Raw genomic sequence first — 23883 nt, 5'->3', positions numbered from 1 at the left:
TAATTAGGATGAAGAGGTAGAAAGAAGTCTTAAGGAACTTGTTGAGGATACAGGGGAGTTTGGGCACCGTGGAACTGAGGTTGGCTAAAATTCAGTGGAAGAAAGAGGCAAGGATATGATCTAAGTGTTTGTGGGCACAAGTGAACAGAGGCTCAAAACTTGGAGAACAGGGTGGAATTTTCATCTGCGGGGAAAAGAGAGGCAGGCCTTACTTGTTAACCTACCTGTTTTGTTCACTTATTAGTTCTTGATGTCCTGTCAACTGGAAAAGTCAGTTGAACTTCTCCCTCTAAGGAATGAAGTCTAGCAACTCAGCAGTTCCTCATTATTGCATTATCATGGTCCATTTGTCCAGGAGGGAAAATATTCCAGCGCACCAAAGGCCTTGTTTAAGGAAAGCATTTGATACTTGTAAGGGAATCTAACTGAAGTTCAACTTGCTTAACCTCCTTAACTTCTGCCTTTAAATTTTCAATCATTCCACTTTTCATAGTTGATGCCTTCTGTCTATACATTGGCTATTTTTTTAAGATTTATTTTTTATTATTTTTTTATTGGAAATGCGGATATACAGAGAGGAAGATCTTCTGTCCGATGATTCTCTCCCTAAGTGAGCACAACGGCCAATGCTATGCCCATCTGAAAGCTTTGGGCCATCCTCAACTGCTCTCCCGGGCCACAGGCAGGGAGCTGGAAGGGAAGCGGGGCTGCCGGGATAGAACCGGCGCCCATATGGGATCCCAGGCGTGCAAGGCGAGGACCTTAACCACTTGCGCCACTGCGCCGGGCCCTACAGTGGCTATTTTAATTCACTGTTTTGTGTCTCTGTCAGAAAAATCCTTTCTAGCTAGTTTAGACTCTAAACTGAAGTACCATTTGACTCCACATCCTTCTATTACCCTGTCCCTCGAGCATTAGTACTGTAACCCCATCTGTTGCATTGTTCCTTCCTCTGTCATCAGTGGCATGAAACCGGCCCCACTTACTATTGTTGGCTTTAAGGAGAGGCACTTCCAGAGGTCAGTCTCTCGTTAGGGGGTGTTACCTGGATGACTTTGCCAATTCCCATGGGCTGATCAATGTCCAAAGGCAATTGAGGATATTCAGAACCAGAGTTTCATCAGGAATCTCAGACAGGAACTCTCAAGAACCAGTCTCACAAACATGAATTCTTGTAAATGAGAATCTCCATGCAGGAATACCTAAGAAACTCAATAGTCTTTCAAGTCAAAATGACCTTCCCTTTCTGGCATATTTCCACAAAGTGTCATTGTTAAAATGGTTTTCAAATTCTGATAGTGTAATATGTGTACATCTTTATTTATTGCAAAACTCACACCAAGTCTAATAACTATCATTGCTTCAAATTGGTGATGAACATAGAAGGTATTTGAAAATATATCCACCAATTAGATGAAAGTCTCTGTGATTTCTATTGATGTCAAAGTAGCAAAAATTACCAATAACTACTCTGATATTCTCCCTGAATTTATAATTTAAGGAAGTGTTACATTTTAATTAGAGTGGACATCAATAAATCTGTAGCTATTTTCCTCATCTAATACCTCAGATATACCAAATTCTCCCAATAGCCAACAATTTGTTGACACTGGGTTAAGTACCCCCACTGAGGTAACATGGCATGGCTCTGTTGCTTGTTTTTTAATCATTACATGCTGATTTAAATTGTTTATCTCTCATATCAATTTTCTGGATGTTGAACTCACATCTTCCCTATATATTACTTGTAGTTATAAGACATGCCCTCTGTCTTTTTAAGAATATTACATTTTACATTTTAAAAATATAAAGTAATTACAATATTAGTAGCTTGCCAGCAAATCATGTTGAGAAAGCAAAAACAAACAAAAACATGCCCAGCAGTGACAGCGATGCAAAGGAGAGAGCAGAAGCAGGAACTGTGTATTGTGACTAGGAATTCTTAGTAAAACAGAAGCTAATAGCAAGGGGCAGTGAGGGAAGGAAAGTAAACCCACCTGAAGGAGTCACATCACAAAAGATCCTGCTTAAAGAATAGAGATTAGTGTTGGTCAGTAGCAAAGCACTGGAGGCTCTTACCAGGCAACATCTACCATTAGTTCTGTTTCATGGATAGTATGCAGGAAGCATGATAAAAAGAATGACTTTCTTTTATTTCAAATAATGCCTTGTTTATATTTGAGATCAAAATACAAGATTCTACTCAAAGGAGATGTAATGACAAACCTGCCAATTATAACACTGAATTTCTTTCCCTTCTGAGGATACTCATTAAAGATTTGAGTGGGAATAAGCTATTTTACAGGTGATGCCAGAGATATTGTATAATACACAAAAGTAGTCATTTTTTAAAAAGTATAAGATAATTAGCATAAACTGGAAACAAACTGATATGTCCTCCAATTGGTCAATAAATAAGGAAATTCTGGCATGCCTATTTAACTGAAAATACTTGTAAATCGAAGGGAAATTTAATGAAACATACAATAGCATGAATGAATGTGAAAAAGAAATATAATTGAAAGAAGCCAGGCTCACAAAGCTGTTGAGACTGTGTGATTCTGTTCTCTGATATTACAGTTCAGACCAAATTGCTAGTACAGAGAACCGATCAGCGATTACCAGGTCCTGTAGTGGAGGATGCATATATGCTAAAAAAAAAAAAAAAAAAAAAAAAGACTGCAAGGCTGGCTACATGATTGCATTTGTTCTGTCAGAAAGCATATAATCTTATCTCTAAGACTGATTTTTACTTATGTAGTAATAATGTATTACAGCTTTAAGGACTATGAGAAAACAAATGCAGGCATTCACATAGTAGAAGTTGTACTTTAATATCCATTCACAGACGAAATGTGTCTAAGGTTTCAGGATCATCAACAATTCCAGAAGGAAATGATTGGAGATAACCTTGACCTAGAGGCTAGACCCTACTTACCAAACATATTAGCTTCCCAAGGGACCATTCAGATTTTCTTCCTCCACCCTTCATTTTCTTTCTTGATTCTTTCTCATTTTCTCATTGTCATCCTGTCATTCAGAATTCTCCATGAACCCTTGTTGAAGACTTGTTACAGGGAGATAATTTGAAGACCATGGATGCCCAACTCCAACTGAGTGTAGATCCCTCTCCTCATGTGATCAGTGAGCTTCACCTGGGTACGCTAGCAGCCATGGGCTTACCTATTCCAGGAGCCTGGGGCCTCTTTGGGCAACAGCCCTAAGTTGCTGGCAAGGTTTGTGTCCTTACTTACAGGGAAAATGCAGACTTCTCAGGGATCCACAAACTGTATTTCATCATGTCATAATCCACACAGCAAATATGGTTCTACATCTTGCTCTCACACATGCCCGATCCTCTTGCACTTCAGTCCTCTGCTTCTGGCTTCCACATTCTGTCAGTGCAAGGTCCCTGTCCTACAAATTCCTATCAAAAGATCCCATGAGTTCAACTAAATAAGCAGCCTCAATGACAAGTGCCATAACCAAACACTTTAGACATGGACATGGTCAGAGATTCCATCATTTTACTGTTAGGATGTATTCAGTCCTTTCCCTGGGAGTCCATCTTTGGTCTGTATGCATGGAGACATACAGCTCTTTGTCTTCATATCTGATCATTCAGTCCCCACTACGCTTCCATTATATATCCCCTAAAGTACAGAATCAGTGAGCACAGTCCACGACAGGGTGAAAATATTAAATTTTCACCAACATGAAGTTAAGAAATATGCTACAAAAATAAAAATGCATCACAAGAGTGCTGAAAATGGGAAGCGAAAACCTTCTTGTAGGAATAGGTACTAGTGCATAACCCTTGTGGTGCTGAAGGAATTATGATTAAAAACTAGACCTTCATTACTCATGAGATGTAGCAAAACAGTGTTGAAATGGTTCTAGCTTTTTAACACTGAGACTTCTGTCAGACCCTATGTAGTTCCTCCAGAATGGAAATTTGCAATTTTCCTTCATTTCTTATTCCACCGTGCTCAGGCTCCTAAATTCTCCTTTCGCTTTCAACTTGAAGTCGGCAGGTGCTCTCCCACCTACCTGCAGGAGAGAGGAATGATATAAACGGTTTCTTTGATCCTGTGTGGATATTACTCATATTTATCCTTGATGATAAACATCATCTCTTCAGAGAACCTTCCAGGACACAAAGTCTTTTCCTCCTTCTGTGGGTTATTATTTAACCCATCAGCTCTCTCCTACTGAGTGGGAAACATAGTTCCTCAATTAATTTGTAGACAATTGTAAGGTCCATGCTTTGTGCTGTCTCCCATGGCGGTAGCTAGCACATTGGCTTACATCTGGCAGATACTCAATAGTTACTTCCTTTTAATTAACCACTGCGCTGAAAATATCTCTGTATGAGTCATAGTGCCAAGGTTGAAAGATAGTGAAAGTGGTCAAAATCTAGATCCTGAGCCATGGACACTGGGTTATGTGCACAGAAGCAGCTGAGTTGATGCTAAAGGAGATATGAGCACACAGGTAAGATCAAACAAGCCTTGTAGAATTCTAGCTGGTACTACTGATCCAAACCCCAACATGGATTGGCCAACTGGGCTAATTTGTAAGGCATCTCAAGGCCACATTTGGAGAGGAAAAAGGTCAATCCTACAGCTGGTACCCAAGAGGCAATGCACAGGTTCATGCGTATCCTCCACAGATCACAGTCAGGCTATTTAAGTGGCATGCAGTATCAAGCCTCTTTTGCCATTCTAGCTGCATGAGAGTTTCAAGGGAAAATCAGAAATCTGAAGACAATCTACCAACTAGATAAAGGGCCTTGAGTCTCCTCTTCTGTTTGTATCTTAGTCCCTCATAGTTGAGGGGGTGTCCTTTAAATGACTCCAGAAGCCTACACTCTAACTTCATCTAATGACTATTCATGGATAAAATCTTTCACGCACATATGGATCACTGAGATAGACACAGATCCTGATCAAGGCATGGGTACCCTGACTTTGAATAATCTAAACTACTAGCATAATTAAAGAGCCAGAGTGAGTTCATTGGTCAAGGTGTGGCTAAGGTTGCTGCTGCTGATTATATAGTCTCTAGATATGGAGCATGGCATTCCATAAGATGAAAATAGTAGAGTTTTCTTACTTAGGGGTGTTCTCAACTGTTATTGCCACAAGGATAGCCCTTAACAGTGAATCATGACACTAAAATTACAACTAGTAGAAAATAGAATATGGTCTAGTGAATATCCTAGACAATGTCTGCCTTCACACGGAGGGCATCTACAGGGCAGAGCAAAGAGGGGAGGCATGGGACAAGGCTCCTGCTGTGCTTCTTCAACAGTCCTTGGGGGAAAGGCACACGAGGTAAGGTGCACACAGCATTCTGAGCACCAGGAAAGTGTGCTCTGTGCTAAATGAAAGAAACTTCCCTTTGTGCTATTGCAGAATAAAAGAAATAAAAAAAAAAAAGCCAGTTTTCTTTGCTCCAATTTCTTTTATTTTGCCCAGTAACCACCTGACTATTAATTAAATTGGCATTACAGCTTTAAAATGCAGTTTTATAATCTTTTATTATTGGCTTACTATTTAATCAAACCCCTAAGGCTTATTCACCTCAAAAAAAGCAGACAACTGAATTCTTTAAGTTACAAAATGCAGGGCCCCCAAATGCTCTTATTCTTTGCCCCCACCTTCCACCTTCCCCATCTCAAGCCTCATTACCTTGAGGCCTAGTGCATGTGCTTTCTGGCCAGTCAACTTAGAGTTCAGGTGGGAATTTCAGTACCCACTGATCATGGGCTGGCCATTGACATATACCCTCAGAAAATAAGTAAGGCAAAGTTTCTTTATGATATTTTCTTGAAAGAAACATATCTGCCAATTACAAGAAAGAGCATTGACGAGCCTTAAACAAGGAGCAAGCCTAACGTGCTCTATAACCACCACATTCTGCAGCAGAAAGACCAACATGCTCGCTGAATTGGTCTTTTTCACCTTAGTAAAACATCTAGGCTGTGACCCCACAGCCAGAATGTGAAGAGAAGCATGGCCAAGAAATGACACAGGCCTGTGGCTTAATCATTTTGTTTATTTCCATTCTGTTTTGTCCAGTTGAATCCTTGCTGCTAGTGCCCAAAGACACACAGTGTCTACAGCAACCACTTAGGACTCCAGGAATGTGCAAACCTTGACCTCAGTAACCATTCTCCTAAAAGAGCCTACAGGAACTCAAGTAAACACAGGAAAGAAAGGCTTCCTTATCATTGGAGTCTGTTTACCCATTCAACCCTCTCTCATGACAAATTGCCCTTCAGGTAAGAACATTGGACTTTCCTTGTATCACTGTTGCCACGTGTTCCATACAAGCCCTTCTTCAACAGAGAAAGCACCAATACTCCCCTTTGCTGTGTCATTTCTTGTCCTTCTCTCTCCTAAATTACCATTTTTTCTCCTAGTGTGCTCTTGCTTGGACTTCAGGCCACCCACCTTTGCAGAAGCTTAAAGCCTCTGCAAATATGTCCTTCTCTTCTCATATTAAAAATAATCTCTAATTATGTACCAATGACTTTCCAAACAGATTCAGAATCTTCCCTACACTCTGGATTGCCTCACCTTCTCTCCACTTCCCTGTCTTGTTCTCATCCAAAATTTGGTGTTGAGTTCCAGTTCAATGACAGTTCAGAGGGCAAGCAAGCCAAAATAGCCAAGAGCCTGAGGCTTGAAGGATGCTATGATGCAGGCACTTACAGAATCAGCTACTGAATGCTTTTCAGTAAAATGGAATGGCACATTGGAACCATCAGGACAAGCTATGTCTGAGAAAAGCCTAGGTTCCCACATTTAGGCTAAGAGTCATAAGTGAGCAAAGCATAGGATGACAGATACTGCATGATGACCTTAGATCATTTGCACTGCAGTGCCTTTGCCTAAGACAGTAATCATCTCAGTGTCTTGCAGGTCAACCTCACAGTATCTGTAATATATGTCTGGTTCAGAGCATCATTTTTTAAGCTTTTTAAAAATTTTGCTTTGTTATTATTATTATCATTTTATGATACAGTTCCATAGGCCCTGGGATTTCCCTTACCCTCTTCCCAAATCCTCTCCCCCGCTCTGAGTTCCCCTATATTATTACTATTGTATAGTTCTTCATAAATGGTCATATGTCCATCATTGTGGGCATAGACAATCGCACAAAGTCCAGCATCTCATTGTCAAAATATAATTAACAGTTTCATTGGGAGACCATCTTTGATCTGGAAGTAGAGATGCATATTGCATCTGGATATGATAGTCTCCATTACACAGTTACTAAACATCCGTTAAACGAAAAGCCACAATACAAAATCAACAGCACAAAGAAAAATGGAAATTTACAACACCATGAAAGAAGATGCTACTGAATGACTAATGTGTCGCTGAAGAAATTTAAAAGAAAGTCAAGAACTTTCTTGAAGAAAATGATGCTACTGTATGATCTATGAGTCAATCAAGAATTTAATGAGAAATGAAGTGTCTGAAAGGAAACCATAGTATGAGTTCTTGGGATGCATACACCCCATAAGGGGATACGTGAATTCTAGTTCTGGCTCTGTACCCAATTCCATTTTCCTGCCAGTGTAGACCCTGGGAACCAAAGATGATGGCTCAGGCACTCTGCCACTCCATTGGGAGACCTCATTGAATTTCTGGTTCCTGTCTTTGGCCTGGCCCCCAGGCTTGGCTGTCTCAGGCATTTGGGGAAGTGGACCTTCAGACTGAAAATCTCTCCCTTTCTTCCATCTCTCCCTGTCCTCTATTTTTCTTCCTCCCTCCCTCCTACATCCCTATTCCCAGTCCTTTACTGCCATTCGAAATAAAGAAAGAAGGTTTTTGCTTTGTTTTGTTTTGCAAAGAAACTGACTAAAGGGAAGAAGTTAGAGAAGAAGTGCTGAGCAGTGAGATATCCAAAGTGGGAATGGTTTAACTTGGCAAAAAGAGAGCTGCTGTTCACTGCACAGAAACAGATGAGAGAAGCAAGATACATGTAAGAAAACACTTGCACATTATGGTTCCACTAGAACTGTTTCCTGGCCCCACAGTCAGAAGGAGGGTCTAGGAAGTGACCTCCGCTACTGGCCAGGTGAGAATGTGAGCCTGCTGCTGCTGCCATGTTTTCTGGTTTCTCAAGGGAAACCAGAAATCCAAACCTCATGTAGTGTATCTCAACTCGTTAAGCTTAGCAACTTTTTCCAAATGTTTAAAGAAAATAGGATGACTATGAGTTGGTACCAGCCAAGTGTTACGCACTCACAAACATCTTCCACCCGTGTGTTTTAACACTACCTTCTGTCAACACTGAGAATTGTCTCTGTGTCTGTGTGCTCAGAGGGAGGAAATAGGAGAATATTAGATGACAAAATGAGTTGTTATTAAGTAATTTTTCTTCTTTGATATGGATGACACACCAAATTATATCATAATTGTGTTTTTACATCAGAATAATGGTTTCTAATTTACAAAATTATTTCTGTATCCCTTCAGAGTAAAAGTTGTTAAAACTCTCTTTGAAGTAGAAAAGTAGGTATTTCTGTTTTAGAAATGAGTAAGCTGAGTATATGAAAGCCTACCCAACTCATAGAAGATTATATAGGAAGCTAGGCAGCAGAGCCAAGAATTGGATGACTCGGGCCCAAATGCACGACTCTTCCCACTGCTGCCTCATAGTCTGCTGTTTAGCCTGCACTGTTTCATTCCTAGTGATGTTCTCTCGAATGGGTTTGCTCATTGTTGTGTTCCTGTGGGATTTGCTCATTATTGCTTTCCTATAGTCATTTCTTTGAATCTTTTCCTGCTCATTTCCATATTCCTGGAATAACTTATTGTTCTTTCCACAACTCCCTGAAAGCTCTTCCCTTACATGATATATTGCTAAGTTTCTTTCAACTTGATCCTATTGATTTGGGGACTATTCTCTGAAGGGAAATATATATATATATATATATATATATATATATATATATATATATATATATATCAAGGGGACTCACCCTTGACATATAGATATTTATGAGGTATAGAGAAAACATCTGGACAAATATATATAAGCTGATTTGATTTACCTATAAACAAACTACATGTACCTGCATATACACAAGTGTTTATAAGAGCTGATAACCAAAGTATTGCAATTCAATATCTGAACTTTACATCAGCCAGGAGGAAAAGAAGCTGTGACGAACCATGTCTTCTAGTTCTCACGCTCATCATTTCTTCGTTTCTTTATTTTGCCAAAAGCCCTCTGTGTATCCTCTGTGTCCAAAGCAGGAAGCATAGTAAACAAGATTTGGTTCTCTGTATGTTAGCTTCCTTGTGCCTATTAGAAATATGCCATCATTCCATATGCCAGCATTCCAACTTTATCTAGAAAGAACACACACACATACATAGAGACACACACACACAATTTGTGGGGAAAAAAATACTAGCTAAATAAACATATCAAATAACTCAGTTTGGCTAAAACAGGCTTTTCAAAATGTCAGTACTGCCAATTGTTCTCCTTGTGGGCTCATGGACATGTGTCTAGTGCAATGCCATTTCAACCCACTACATTTAAGCCTGTATAGCCAAATGTCATTCATCATGATATAAATGATTAAAACTTGCATCCATCATCTGAAAGTAAGGTAAAAATGTCCAGAAACCAGAAATCATGTACAGAAGTAGGTAAGGGATGGGGAAAAATCTTAATAATATGATTGCATTCAACCATAACGGATAAGATTATTTGTGTTTTGTTTTGTATTGATTGTTTGGTCCTGGGGGGCCTAGTTGGTCAGATGACCAGCTAAGAATATTTCATAAAGCTAATATTCCTGGGCTCTAATCTCTGTAGGCAAGGTTCATATTTGTGTGGGTTACTTATTCTCCCTTTGTTGACTAAGTCAATAATCAGAATCAGCAGGTTTGGAGTCAGATTTGCAGGGATAAGCAGCCTGCCTGGGGCCAAGGGTATATAAAATCTCCAAGCCGGGAGCAGCTATCACAGAAGCCCACTGGATCTTGAGAGGATGGCTTCTCATCACCTACTCCTCCTGTGCCTCACTGGACTGGTGTTTGTGTCTGAGGCTAACCCTGTGGTAAGTGTTTGACTCTGTGAATCCATTTGTATGCATTACAGACTAACAGACAAAATAGAAGTGATTTCTTCCAGTTTTGCCAACCAGCTGTTGTCACCATGCTTCGAGGCTTGATATCATTGATTCAAATCTCAACAAGAATGAAGGTCTGCAGAGCTTCCTGACCCTGGCTGGGCTCTGCATGCTCCCTTCCACTGCTTGGATGCCTTGGCCTTGCAATGCCTGGAGCCTCGATCTCCTCAGATGGGTGATAGAAAGAAATGATATTCACGAGGATGCTAGTACTGAATTTTCAGGAAAGCATCTTTTCACGAAGTTTCTTTAGGAGGCAAAGAGCATGAGATGATATTCTAGCTCTTTGATGAATCAAAATGTTTATTGATTCATCTTTGAATGGCTTGACACACAACATTCCTAAATTCTTTGGAAGAATTAACCACTATAAAATGGGTCATAGAATAATCTGATATTACTTGACAACACCTAGTAAGAGGGAATTATTAAAGAAACAACAGACTAAAATGATCACAGGAAAAAGTCTTTGGTCCTTCCTACAACACATTACATCTTTTCAGTAATTCTACTCAAATGAAGAGGCTTAACAAAGCAGCTGTCCTCGGAGGACCTATTTTCTTTTTAAAATTCATCGTGCATGTCTCCGGTCAATAGCAGTGAGTCTGCAAGCATGAAAAACAGTTCTTGTTTTGGAAATCATGATGTTGTGCTATATTGAGTAGGGAAACTCATTGTCAACACTTAGCGTTACTGCTAATGAGATCAGTGTGTATTTCCTGCTTTGTTCCACATTTCCAAAACATTTAGAAGAAATCCTCTCAGTCTGGGTGATTCTGTTGACTTCTTGCTTGTGTTCTGTATGCCCAGGACTCAGGAGTCCCCAAGTGTCCTCTAATGGTCAAAGTTCTGGATGCTGTGCAAGGCAAACCAGCTGTCAATGTGGCTGTGCGAGTGTTCAAAAAGGCTGCTGATGAGACCTGGGAGCCCTTTGCCTCTGGGTAAGCCACTGAAGACCCCTGACCCAGGACAGCTGATCATGACATCCTCAGTTGTCAGAGAGAGGCTCACATCACTAAGCCCTACGTGCAGACTAAAGACGTAGGCAAACATCATGTGTGCCCTGAGAAGGGGGTTCTCTTTGCTCTATTTTGCTCTATTTTGCTGAGTGTCCATCAACCAAGCAAATGGTAGGCAAAAGAAGGACCTAGTAGCTCCTCTAGCCTCACAGTGGTTTGCAACCCTTCTCGGCCCTGACCTCATTAAGAATTCAATGAAAATTATAGAATCCATGCCATCCCCAAAGCACAGGCACACAAGAAAATTGATGAGTAAATGCAGGAGCTTTGAGATTGCCTGGTGCTCCTGCATAATATCCAAGCTGAAAGTCTTTGTCTTAGAAGTTTAAGAAATATGTATAATAGGTGTTAATTTATAAATGAAAAATAAGGGACAGCCCCAACAGGGCACCAGACTGTGGTTTATTTAGCCCATACAGAATCCAAGGCTTTTGTCTCATGGACACTGGAATAGCTATTATGTGCAATAATTGATGCTATTGAGTTAAGTAAGAAAAATTTGAAAGAGGTTATACAAGGAAGGACAAAAAACAGGCACCGATTCGTCTTAGAATCATTCAGTATTAGGTGTTAATATCCATTAGTTATTTTACCGTTTTCATGGAGATTTTTCTAACTTTACTATCAAGAATTGTAAAGAAAAGTAGATTTCAGGAAGCTAACCAGAAGCGAGGACAACCAGCAACATTCAGCACTGAACAGGAGAGGAGCTAGGTATTTATGTCTTTTGGGAGAATGATGCTCACTGTGTTTCAATTGAATTTCAAGAAAGACACTTGATTCTTCACCTGTCATTGGGAAGGTCTTTCTTTGAAATAAAGTTTTTAATTGAGTTTTTATTTATTTACTGTCATTTATATGCATGCCGAGCATGTTATAGAGAGTAATTAGTAGTCTAAAAGAGATAGAACAGACACCAGAAATATTCAGATGCTTTTGTAACCTTCTTTTTTATGCCAAGATTAAAAAAAAGTTTTTAAGGTTGGGATAGGTGATTGGTGCAGTGGTCAAGACAACAATTGGAACATCTTCATGTATCCATGAAGATTCTGATTCTGTGGCCAGCTTCCTACTAATGCGCACCCTGGAAGACAACAAGTGATGGCTCAGGTGGTTGGATCCCTGCCATCCACAGGGGAAATCTGGACTAAGTTTCCAGCATCTGGTTTCAGCCTGGCTGAAACCCAACTACCATCAGTATTTGGGGGAATAAACCAGCAACTGGGAGATCTTTGATTCTGCCTCTTTCTGTCTTTCTGCCTTGTAATCAGTAAATGTTTTAAAAAGGAAGAGAAGGGGCTGGAGCCATGGCTCAACAGGCAAATCCTCTAACTTTAAGTGCCGGCACTTCATAAAGGCACTGGTTCTTGTCCTGGCTGCTGCTCCACTTTCCATCCATCTCCCTGCTTATGACCTGGGAAGGCAGTGGAGGATGACCCAGGTCCTTGGAACCCTGCACCCAGGCGGGAGACGGGGAAGAAGTTCCTGCCTTCCTATTTTTTTCTCTTTCTCTCTGTAAGTCTGCCTTTCAAATAAAATAAATAAATAAGCAAATCTTTAAAAGGAAGGAAAAAGAACAAATGTGGAAGGTTATAGTTAGAGTCACTAAAGACAGGTTCCATTTTCATCTTAGGTTTTGCAGTCTGATAGGGAGCAATCTTTGACATTCAGCCATTGTATGAAAACAGAAGTTGCCTAGTGCTTGGTATTAGCCCAGAAGTGCCACCCAGATTAAATATGTAAAAGGAAAGAAGTCACACGTAAGTTCTCCTTTGTACTTTAGGCTCCCCACTACATGTATAAATGATCCTGTCTCAGAAACGTAACTTCATTCCGTGGGGGAGAGGAGTAAGACAGCTGCCTTGGGGTACTGATGAATTAGAGCCACATAAATCCACTGCCAGCGATGGTTACAAACCTCAATCCACTCATCAACTATGACTCACAAAGACTATTTCTGTATTCTGTTTTCACAAGATGAAAGCATCTACATTGAACCTTTTGAAAAATGTCTACAATATTTTTCCATTTAATTTCAGACCATTGATAGTTTTCTCCCTACAGACTTTTCTCTATCACATGCACAAATACATAAACAATACATAAATATATCTGTGTGAAGTATCACTTAGCCATGCATTTATTCCCTTTGTGCCTCAATTCACCTAGATCTTTGTGCCTTGTAGGGAAACCAGTGCTACTGGAGAGCTCCATGGGCTCACAACCAACGAGAAGTTTGTAGAAGGGGTGTACAAAGTGGAATTAGACACCAAAGCCTACTGGAAGTCATTTGGCATCGCTCCATTCCATGAATATGCAGAGGTAAGTATATAAACCCTTGAGTTATTCATTAGGTGTTTCTTTACTCCCAGGAAAGATCCACTCTGCACTTAGCATAGCATGAAAATGTCATTAGAAAAGTACTGAATGCTTTCTTGTCAAGTCATAAATTCTACAGTAAGAAATTCATAACACTCTGAGAAGAAAACTTTTTTTTCCGAGTTTAGTGAAAATTTATTTGTTACCATGGCCTGCAACAAATAACATCTATTTATAGTCACTCACTTGAGGTGAATGCTTGTTTGCTGGTGAAATATTAATACGTGTATAGCCTGTGCTCCACATTGTACTAAAGATGTTATATAACTGGAGACAGAAAGCCTCATTTTGTTTTTCCTGAGAGTTTCTTCATTCCCAAGCATATCTGGCCTCCCAGGGGTTTGGATCACTGATTCTTAGTAATGCTTGCAGAAAAAATAAATTCAACATGCTAATAGCAATACAATAGATAACATTTTCAAACCTACATTGTGGGCCAGACAGTGTAAGTGTTTTCTAGGTTTAGGCTTATTGAATGCTCATGACATACCCACTGGGGTCAGTCTTATTTTTATTCCTACTTTAGAGAACAACAAAAAAAGTGAGATGTGGAGAAGGTAAATAACACGACAACGGTCACAAAAATAGTAAGTGGAACAGTAGGAGGATTTACCAAGAGGGCCCAGGTATGGCCTGGGTTGGCCTCCACACTGACAGGAATCATTGTGCCATAGGAAACTTTTCCCTGTGATAGGTCAAACTTACCACGGAGGAGGAGAGATCTGTAAGCATTGGCTCTCACTATTCCTGTTTGTGAGTGGTAAGGACCTTCTGACAGTTACATACATGGGTCATGGGTCCAATCATCCTGTTTCCTCTATGTCTACCCTCTTTAAAACATTTAAAACAGATGGCTCTTATGGAAAGAGAATGTAGACATGTTGACCAGTTAAAGATCCATGAATTTCATCAAAGCAGCTTGGCGTGAAAGGAAGTCATTCTTCTGGCTTAGTCACAGATGAGACTTTCCATTGACATAAAATAATCTGTTTAATTGACAGTGTTACCAGAATACAGTAGGATGACTTCTGGGGCCCAAACCTCAATAGAATCCCATCTACCAAGAAACACGTCTAACCATTTTTCAGCAAGGCCCTGAGCCCAGACAGGACAGGCATAGGATTTGCATGGCACCCTTCCCTGAGCATATGGACCTAGAGTCTCAGCCCTTAGTCCAGACCCAGCAGTGGATCAGCCTCTCTGGAAAGCTAATCTGTCATTGGTCTCAACATCAGGAAACCATCTAAAAAGCATTACTTCCATTTTGTTGATGTAAAAGTATTGCTCTTATTCATTAGATAGTGACCTCCTTGTCTGCCACTCTTACTATTCATTCAACAAAAATTTGCACACAAAAGCTTGGGGCAGGTGTTCGGCACAGTAGGGTAAAACAGTGCTGCTTGGGGCACTCGCATCTCAAGCTTTAGGTTCTTATTTCTACCACAGTTAATTCCAGTTTCCTGCTAATGAATACCTGGGATGCAACATGTGATGTCCCAAGTAGCTGGGCCCCGACGCCCACATGTGAGACCCAGATGGAATTAACAGCCCCAGGCTTTGACCTAGCCCATCTCAGGCTGATTGTTGTGGGCATTTGGAAAGTGAATTAGAACCAGGTGTGTGTGAGGGTGTGTGCATGCATTTGTACACATGCTTTCAAACAAATGAATAAAATTTAACATGAAATGAAATATAAACCCTCTATATGTTAAGCCCTCTTTGATATTTGAGATTTAGAAGTGAAACATGCTTGGCCTTGGAGTGAAAGGGAAGGGAGTAACTTAAGACACACCAAGGCAGGACCGTGAACCTGGCTGGAGCCTGCATGGCTGCGGTGAGCCAGAGCTAGCAAGTGATGAAGTGTGAATCCCAGCGCATCATTCTAGGGACTGCAAGCAAGGTGGGCTCAGTCTTGAGCTCCTTCCCTTGGCTTCTGAGCAGCACATTCTGGAAAGCTGCAACGTTTCAGTGTGAGTCATCTTCTCCTGGGCCAAAGCTTCAGACTTGCCCAGGAAGACAAGAGTGATTCCTTTGCAGCTAAGAAGTGTGTCTTCACTTTCTAGATTTCTTTCTGAAAGGAAAAAACAATGAGTCAGAGAGATAGTGCTCCCATCTCCTGGCCTACTTCCTAAAGACCTACCTAGAGCCCAACCTATACAAGTCTGCATGTGGGCAAAACTGAATCAGGGTCTCCTACAGGGGTACCAGAGATGATTACAACTACTGCAACCGCTGGCTGCTGTATTATCAGACAGCTGGACTCAGGAGCAGAGCTGGGACTTGAGGCCTAGCCCTCTGATATGGTATGTAGTTGTACTAACTAGTAGTTGGACCCCTCGACCAAATCAGCACCCCATTTCCTGGATTTTTGGTACAGATATTTTGAAGATCAAGTGGCAGTATATGCTGATGTTACTGCAGAGATTTAAAAACTATTTCAGACTTGCTTTTAGAGACTTGTCTTAAGGGCTGCCCTTTCTCCTTCAGAGAGATTGTTAGGGAATTCTTACCTGCCCTTGCCAAAATGCAGCTTGCTATTCAGTGTGGTTCATTCAAATCTTTTACCTCCGATCTATGTTTCCCCTTTTCATGTTTTAGACAAAATGTTTTTGCCCAAAAATCATTCCAGGGTTTGTTTAAGTAAAATAAGCAAGAAGAAGAATAAAATAAATGTAAATGCATGAAATTAAACACATTTTCCACTGCCTTCCACTTGTTTCCTGAACTGAATGCATCCTGATCTGCCTCCCTCTGGGCACCTTGGCCAGCCTAGCACCAGAGTCTTAAACCTCTGCTGAGCATGACAAAATCGCCCTGTAACTGAGCCAACACTTTGATCTGAAATTTGCCCTACTAAGCAAGCTTAAATGAACTCCATGGCATGCATGTATATTTCAGAATTCCAATGTAATTCACTCCGCTTGCATTGTAAGTTGAGCCCTCTAAAGCCTTCACTCCATATTTCCTTGTTATATACACAAAATACATCTTCATGTTAGAAAGTAGACAGTGGGAGATTCCCTGAGTTGAAGACAGGAAACCTGCCTTCCTGGTGTGGCTCTGCCACTGCAGTGACTTGGCCACAACACTGAATTAGGAGATTGGCTTGTTTATCTGTGAAGTGGGAAGATAGTTTCCTTGCAGCTTGGAGAATCTAAGATCTGTAGGGGTTGGCAGTCACCCTTTGCAGCAGGACTTCCGTTACTGCATACCAGTTTTTAACCTTCTATTCACTTTTCTTTCTTACGTTAAATATGTATTTATTTGAAACATTTACACAGAGAAAGGGAGAGACAGAGAGTTCACCTTTTACCAAAATAAATAAATAAATAAATAAATCAAATCAAGAAAGCAGATAAGAAGCTTAGCTCTGTGATTTAGCAGAGTCAGGCTAGTCCAGCCTGACCATACTGTGAATGTGCAGATTCAGAGATTTGGTTATGCGGGCAGTAATAAAAGATTATTGTTTCTTTCTAAAATTCCTGAAGCTTCTTCATATATTTTAATGCAGTATTCTAAAAGATTTTATTTAGGTGAAAGTCAGAGAAAGAGAGAAGTATCTTCTATCTACTGCTTTACTCCCTGAAACATACCCTCAAAAGCCAAGGCTAAGCCAAGCCAGAGACTCCATCCAGGTCTCCCCTGTGGCTCATCATGGCTAGCGTCAGCTGCTTCCCAGGCGCATCAGCGGGAAGCTGGGTTAGAAGCTGCCATGAGACTTGACCCCAGGCATACATCCCGCCACACCACAGCAACCACTGAGAGCTCTGATTTGAAGGACTGTACACGGCTCCAAAGGCTTAGCTTGCTCATGTGTTTGCACGTTGGATTTTTGTTCTCTTCTTCTAAAATGAGGTGGTAAAGTAAAAATGAGGAATCTGGACCTCCAAGAGGTCTCCATGCAGCTCTAGCATTGAAACAGTTCCTCTCCATCTTCTCTCGTAGGTGGTGTTCACAGCCAATGACTCGGGCCGCCGCCGCTACACCATCGCTGCTCTGCTCAGTCCCTTCTCTTACTCCACCACGGCCCTTGTCAGCCACCCCCAGGAATGAGAGGTCTGGATCAGGGGCACAGTAGTGTTTGCAACCAACAGTGTTCTATTTTTACAAAGGCAGTGTTTCCATATGATAAGCTATGTCAGTTTCTCAGACAGAGCCAATAAAATGTCCTTTAAAAGCACCACTTATGTCATTTGAACTTGATTGTTTCTATTCACTCCTTATTCCTTCCCCTCCTCCTACTCCCTCTCCAAATTTTGCCAGAAAGTAAGGGAATGCTAGCAAATCTATAACCAGAACACTGAAAGAGATCCAAACTTCCTACAACTTGCAGCCAAAGTGTGTACTAAGAGCGATTGCAATCATGAAAATCCCACGTGCTGAAAGTGAGGATTTGTTTTCCTGTAACCTTGAGCAAACTGCCAAAACAAATCTGAAAGGCGCACTGTTTGCTGGTGTCTTTTCAGGATGCAGCCAAATTCACTCCTGGTCAATGAGCAAAGAACTCTCATAAATCCAAAACCCACAGGACATGTACCAGGCCCCATTTGGATGCTGTGAACATGGAAAGAAAGACCAACTGCATTTATTGTAAGAGCAATCTTTGAGCAGCTAGCTATGTCCCTTCAGTCTGTCAGGGGCTAGGGCACAAGGCAAAGCAAGGCTCGAAAGGAAGAAGGTAGCACTCCAGAAAAGTCAGACAAGGACGTTGCATGGTGTCCTGTGGCCTGAATCTTTGTAGTGTGTTATATAGGAAAGAAAGCATGGATTCCAGGTAGAAAGAACAAATACCAGGCCAGCCAGGTGAAGCAACTCATCAAGTGATGGCGAACTATGGCGATTCAGAATGTTGAAGGGTGAGGGTGAAAAAAGTAGGCCAGGTTGGACTACTGATAACAACAACAACAACAAAACCCTAAATCTTCGTGGCTTCCCAAAACCGACACTTACTTCTCACTCATGAATTCCAATGCAGGTGCTTTTGCTTTGGCAACTGTACAAGGGGACTTTTCTTCCAATGATGACACTGGGGCTCATCTACTATACAGCTTTCAGGTCACCTGGCATCATTCAGGTAGTTAATTGAGGGGAAAGAGGGTACAGTGCTAGTCCCCTTTGTGCTAAAATATCACACACAAGTTTCATTGAGTCTCATGAGCCAGAGACAGTGCTATTGTCCCACCTACGTGCACGCAGATGTAGCACCTTGGCCAGAAGTCATTTCCCAGAACAATACTACCTTCTGGAAGAGGATCATTATCTGAGTTGGTCAACAAGGAGATCTGCTGCACGAGACGGGGGTGGTGCCAAATGAGGTGCCAAATGAAGGCCATCTTACCTGCCGTCCAACAGGGCTGGGATCTTTAGGGAGAGTCTTAACATCAGTCACCTTCCATGCAGCTGAGGGGAGAGCAGTACCTCCTGCATACTCTCTCCAGCTGGGATTCTCCATCAAGTCTGAGACTCGTAGTTTTGGTTTAAGCATACATAAGTGATCTTTGCATGTGCCTCCAAATTCAAATCTAAAAGCTTTCCATCTTCCAGCTGACTGTGTATAAAGAGTAAGAAATTTGAAAAGAATAAAATGTAGGTTTGGACTTTTTGACGTGTACTGAGTTTTCCGAAAGTGTTGCAAAATCAGTATCTCTGATTCTGTTTAATATTGTTAGCAAGTCCTTGTTCCATGTAGATAGGCTTAATCCATATGAAACTGCCATTTCTGTAAACTGAATAGCAAAATATTGGCAATTTTATAAGGTTCAACTGATTACCTACAGTGATTACATTGCTTATTAAAATGCCTCTTTATAGAATGCAACATTTCAATTTGGCTATTGTTAAACAGATATGAATTTATTGTAAACACAACAGAAAATATGCATAAATTTAAATACATATAGACTGGTATCAGCAAACTCTATCTTACTCATTGAAACTAACTCAATGTTTGACTTCCAGTTGAAAGTCAGCCTTCTCCTCCTTTCACCTTCTAGACCCCATGTAGCATTGTAGCATACAGGAGAGCGTGTGGTGGCTTCAATTGTCTTCTACCCATGCTGTTTCCACTGAAATGATTTCTTTCTCCTCTGTCCTTGTCGTTATCATCAGGATCGCTATCATATCCTAATGTGGCCATTGTGGTGGGTGGAACTGTGTCCTCCAAAAAAGGTACACAAGTATTGATATCCCTAATACCTATGAATGTGACCTTAACTGAAAACAGTCATCACCAATGCAATTAATTATGGGCATCAGAGAGGGTCTTAATCCAGTTCAACAGGTGTCCTTATAAGAGGAGAGTTTGGAGGGAAACACACAGGGACACAGGCAGAGAATCAGGTGAAACAGCTACAAGCCAAAGAACAGCAAAGATGGGCAGCCATTAGCAAGAGCTGCGAAGAGGCAAGGAAGGATTCTTTAAGTTCTGAGGTAGTTGGGGTGCTAAAAAAAAAAAGCTCATATTCAAACATTTGTCCTGTGGAACTGTGAGACAGTAAATTTCTGTTATTGCTAGCCATGCTGTCTGTGGCACTGGAGAGCAATATAACCTTTAAGAATCTTTTGGATTCATTCCGGGGAGGTGCACACCAGGCACAGTGGTTAAGTCTCTCCTTGGGAGACCTGTATCCCATTTTGGAATGCTTGGCTTCATGTCCTTTGCCTCCAATCTGGCTTCCCTGGTAATGCACACTCCGGAAGTAAAAGGTGGTTAAAGTGGTTGGTTAAAGTACTCCAGTTCCTGCCACCCATGGGGGAGGCCTAGGTTGACTTCCAACTCTTCACTTTGGCCTGGCCTGGTCCCAACTATTGCAGGTATTTGGGAAGTGAACAAACAGGCGAAAGATCTCTCTCTCTCTCTGTTTCTCCCTACCTACTATCAAAAATAAATAAATAAAATTAGCTAACTAAAACTGTTTCTGAGACCTGTAGTCCTTGAAGTATTTGCAAGCCAAAATGAAACAGAGAGAGATAAAGAGAGAGAAACAGAAAGTGAGGCAAAGATCTTCTATTTGCTTCTACATGGTCACAGTAGTCATACTTTAACAGGGAACTAGCTCAGAAGCAGAGCAGCCAGGACTTAAACCAGTACTCTGATAAAGGATACTGGTGTTCTAGGTGGCATGTTAACCTGCTGGACCGCAATGCTGGCCCACTAATTACATTTAAATCACTAGATTCTGAGTAAAGCAGATAATCCTCCATCATATGGTGGGCTTTATCCAATCAGTTGATGGTCTTAAGAGAAAAGACAGCCCTCTCCCTTTCTCCAAGGAGAAAGAAATTCTGCATCCCCACTTCCCTCTGGACCAAAACTTTCCTCTTGCCTGGGTCTCCAGTCAGGCTGCTTACTCTACAATTTGAAACTTACAAACCCCCAGGATTTTGTTAGCCAATGCTCAAACATGAATCTCAAGCGCACACACACACACATGTGATCTGATGGGCCTGTAGGCCCATCTGCTCCTTGAGAGTCCTATGTGTGGGACTCGCAAGGCCTTGTCAGTTCTGAAGCAGTTAGCAAATGTGATGAGAGTAAAAATAAAACACAAACCTTCCAGGAATGAGTGTTACATGACTGACTGGGAGAAGGTAGATTAGTCTGATGTTTTTGTAGAAATGAAGGTCTAGGGTTATGTGGCCTGGCCGTATGGCAGGGTGCATGGAAATGCAGTAAAGACAACGCATGCTAAATGAAAGCATAGGTTCTAATATTTGAATTAAAAAGTTACATCCCAATATGAAAGTATCAAGTCAACTGTCGTAAAGAAAGCTTGTGTGTTGTATGGGTTTAATGGTAAATGTTTAACAACTGAATCCTCAGAGATTAAAACCAGCCCAGACTTGTAGTGCTTGCTGATGGCCAAGCCGTAGTAAGCAACCTCATTTGTCGGCCAGGTTCAAGTTGTTAACAGAGCTGCACAACAGACATGCAGAAAACTTCAGAGCACAGGTTAATTAGGAGGTAATAAGATTTAGCTGTTATCTTATTTGACTACAATTGGATGCTGCTTGCTCTCTGACTCACAACACTTCTGAAAATTTTAAATCAGCTATTTATTAGGTACTTGTCCTAATACACCATTGCTTATGTCCTCTAAGAATAACTCTTCTGACCTCACATGACCTTCTAAGTATGTATGTGGGGGGTGTAGGGAAGTAGTAGTTGCTGAAAAACAGTCTCATTTAAAAGCAAACAGAGAGGTATCAGCTGCTAATATACTCCCCCAATCCCTGCATTGTTTGCTGGGCTGCACCAGGCTGAAGTCAGGAGTCAGGAACTTGATCCATTCTGCCCTGTGGAGGGCAGGAACTCGAGGATCTCTGCCATCACTGCCACGTCACAGGGTCTGCAGTAGCAGGACATGGCTGGGCATCTAACCCAGACACCCAAAGATGGTACACAGGCATCTTAACCTCTAAGCCACATGCCTTCCCTTCCTGTCCTCTATCTGGTAAGGTTTTTTTTTTTTCAATCTAGCATTATTGTTAAGATAACTATATATTGGCCTATGCGTGTAAGGGCAGCTAAGAAAAATGCGAACAAAATGAAAAATGTCCAAGAAAACAAATTTGTGTGGAATGGAACAAGGTAAGAACCCTGACTTTAGATCATCAGTGACACCTGCGGAAGCCGGCCTGGCTTTTCCTGTTCTGTGACCCCGCTGGACCAGCTCAGGGACTCACTGCAGGTAACTCAGGGGACTGGGACTTTTGGGAACTCCACATACAGATTTCTTGGAAGAAGGAAAAAGGGAGGAACAGGGACCTGTATTCATATCCATAAAATCCCATCTTGGGCCGTGGTGGCCAAGTGTCTAAATCCTTGCCTTGCAACCTCCAGGATCCCATACAGGCACTGGCTCATGGCTGCACATCGGCTCAGCTCGGGCCATTGCAGCCTCTTGGGGAGTAAACCTGCAGACAGAAGATCTTTCTCTGTCTCTCCTTTTTCTGTAATTACAAAGTCTGAGCTCCAACAAAGATAAATAAATCTTACCAAAATAAAACAAAAACCCCAGTCTGAAGGCAGACCAGGGTTTCAGTGCTTGGCTGAGAGGTCCGCCTGCTCTGTCAGGGATAGCCCCTTCATGCAATGTGGGGAGCAGGCTTATCACTACGTACTGTCTCCTGTCTGGTCCAGAGATGAGAAGCCTGAAGTAGCCATCTCCATTAATATTGTTCATATAAGGCATATTAATGAACACAACATTTGAATGAGATGTTCATAAAGTGAGAACATAGTTCAAAATTATATCGGTTTAAAGGCTCTTCCTTTCCACAAACTAAACACCCGGGGTCTAGAAATGACTGTTACAATCAGTGGATAGTCAGGGAATTCCTAGGGAAAAATTATTATTCAGGTTACACACTCACTCGTGAACTGAGTAGTGATTTTTTTTTAAAGCACGAACCATCCTGATACCTTAAGTATTGTATTGTTAAAGCCTAGAGGATCGTTTCTAAGATGAAACCACACATGTAGTGTTTCTAGGGACAGATGAGAAAGGAGATGGGGAAAAAAAATGCCAGAATCAGGGATATTTTCCTCATGGCTGCAGATTCATATACCTCAATAACACGATACTAGATTTTCTACCTTTGTCTATACCTGGAATGCATGTAAATAGCAAAGTGTTGAACTTCCACTGGTACTAAAGGACAGTACGACTGTAATAATGCGGGGAGAGAAGGGAAAAGTCAGATGGGAGAAAGAACAGGGAACATCATGAAAAATAACAAAAGTGGTTTTTAAAAAGGAAACAAAACATGAAAAAAGAAGAGGATACCCACGTGGTGGGTAGGTCCCTGCGGGTGTATTTGCATGTCTCTAGCCATCCTCGCTGCTCCCTGCTCAGCACCAAGACAGCAGTCTGGAAGCTAAGGGGAAAGCAACTGAGTAATGGTGCTTCCTGGGACAAGGGAATATACCCGGGAAAAGGTGGTGAGTTAATACAGCGATCCATTGCCCAGCCCTCAGAAGGAAGGACGTGAGCATGCGCGCTCAGCCCCGCTGGAGCATAGTGCAGAGCGGAGGCTAGTTTGACGATCATGAATGTCTCGCGATGCTTCCTGTATCTGCACAAATAATTTGTCTATTAAAACAAGTGCAAAGGGCCGGTGCAGTGGCATGCAAGCTAAGCCTCCATCTTCTGTGCCAACATCTCCTACGCAAATAGCTTCAAGTTCTGGCTGTTCCACTTCCAATTCAGTTCTGTCTGTGGTCTGTGGAAGCAGCGGAGAATGGCTCAAGTTCTTAGACCTCTGTACCCCCACATGGGATACCGGCTCCTGGCTTCAAAGCAACTCAACTCTGGACAT

The 23883-nt window shown here is 41.5% G+C and overlaps 1 protein-coding gene across 1 annotated transcript; it reads left to right on the top strand.

Moving 5' to 3' along the window:
• Positions 1 to 9929: 9929 nt before the first annotated feature.
• On the top strand, positions 9930 to 17743 carry TTR (transthyretin). Its single transcript, XM_040984683.1, has 4 exons — positions 9930 to 10093; positions 10976 to 11106; positions 13371 to 13506; positions 17509 to 17743. Exons 1-4 carry the CDS (start codon positions 10025 to 10027, stop codon positions 17614 to 17616), a joined length of 444 nt encoding a protein of 147 aa, XP_040840617.1. The 5' UTR covers positions 9930 to 10024; the 3' UTR covers positions 17617 to 17743.
• Positions 17744 to 23883: the final 6140 nt, after the last annotated feature.

Source organism: Ochotona curzoniae, unplaced genomic scaffold, assembly GCF_017591425.1.
Source record: "Ochotona curzoniae isolate NIBS_2020 unplaced genomic scaffold, NIBS_Ocur_1.0 contig_43, whole genome shotgun sequence".
NCBI lineage: Eukaryota > Metazoa > Chordata > Mammalia > Lagomorpha > Ochotonidae > Ochotona > Ochotona curzoniae.
This window is presented reverse-complemented; position numbering and strand designations above follow the sequence as displayed.

Bases quoted from the DNA above. Each gene is read 5' to 3' on its own strand.
- TTR (XM_040984683.1), top strand. From the start codon at position 10,025: ATGGCTTCTCATCACCTACTCCTCCTGTGCCTCACTGGACTGGTGTTT. The intron at 10,094-10,975 runs GTAAGTGTTTGA...CTGTATGCCCAG, and splicing joins TGTCTGAGGCTAACCCTGTG to GACTCAGGAGTCCCCAAGTG. The intron at 11,107-13,370 runs GTAAGCCACTGA...TGTGCCTTGTAG, and splicing joins TGGGAGCCCTTTGCCTCTGG to GGAAACCAGTGCTACTGGAG.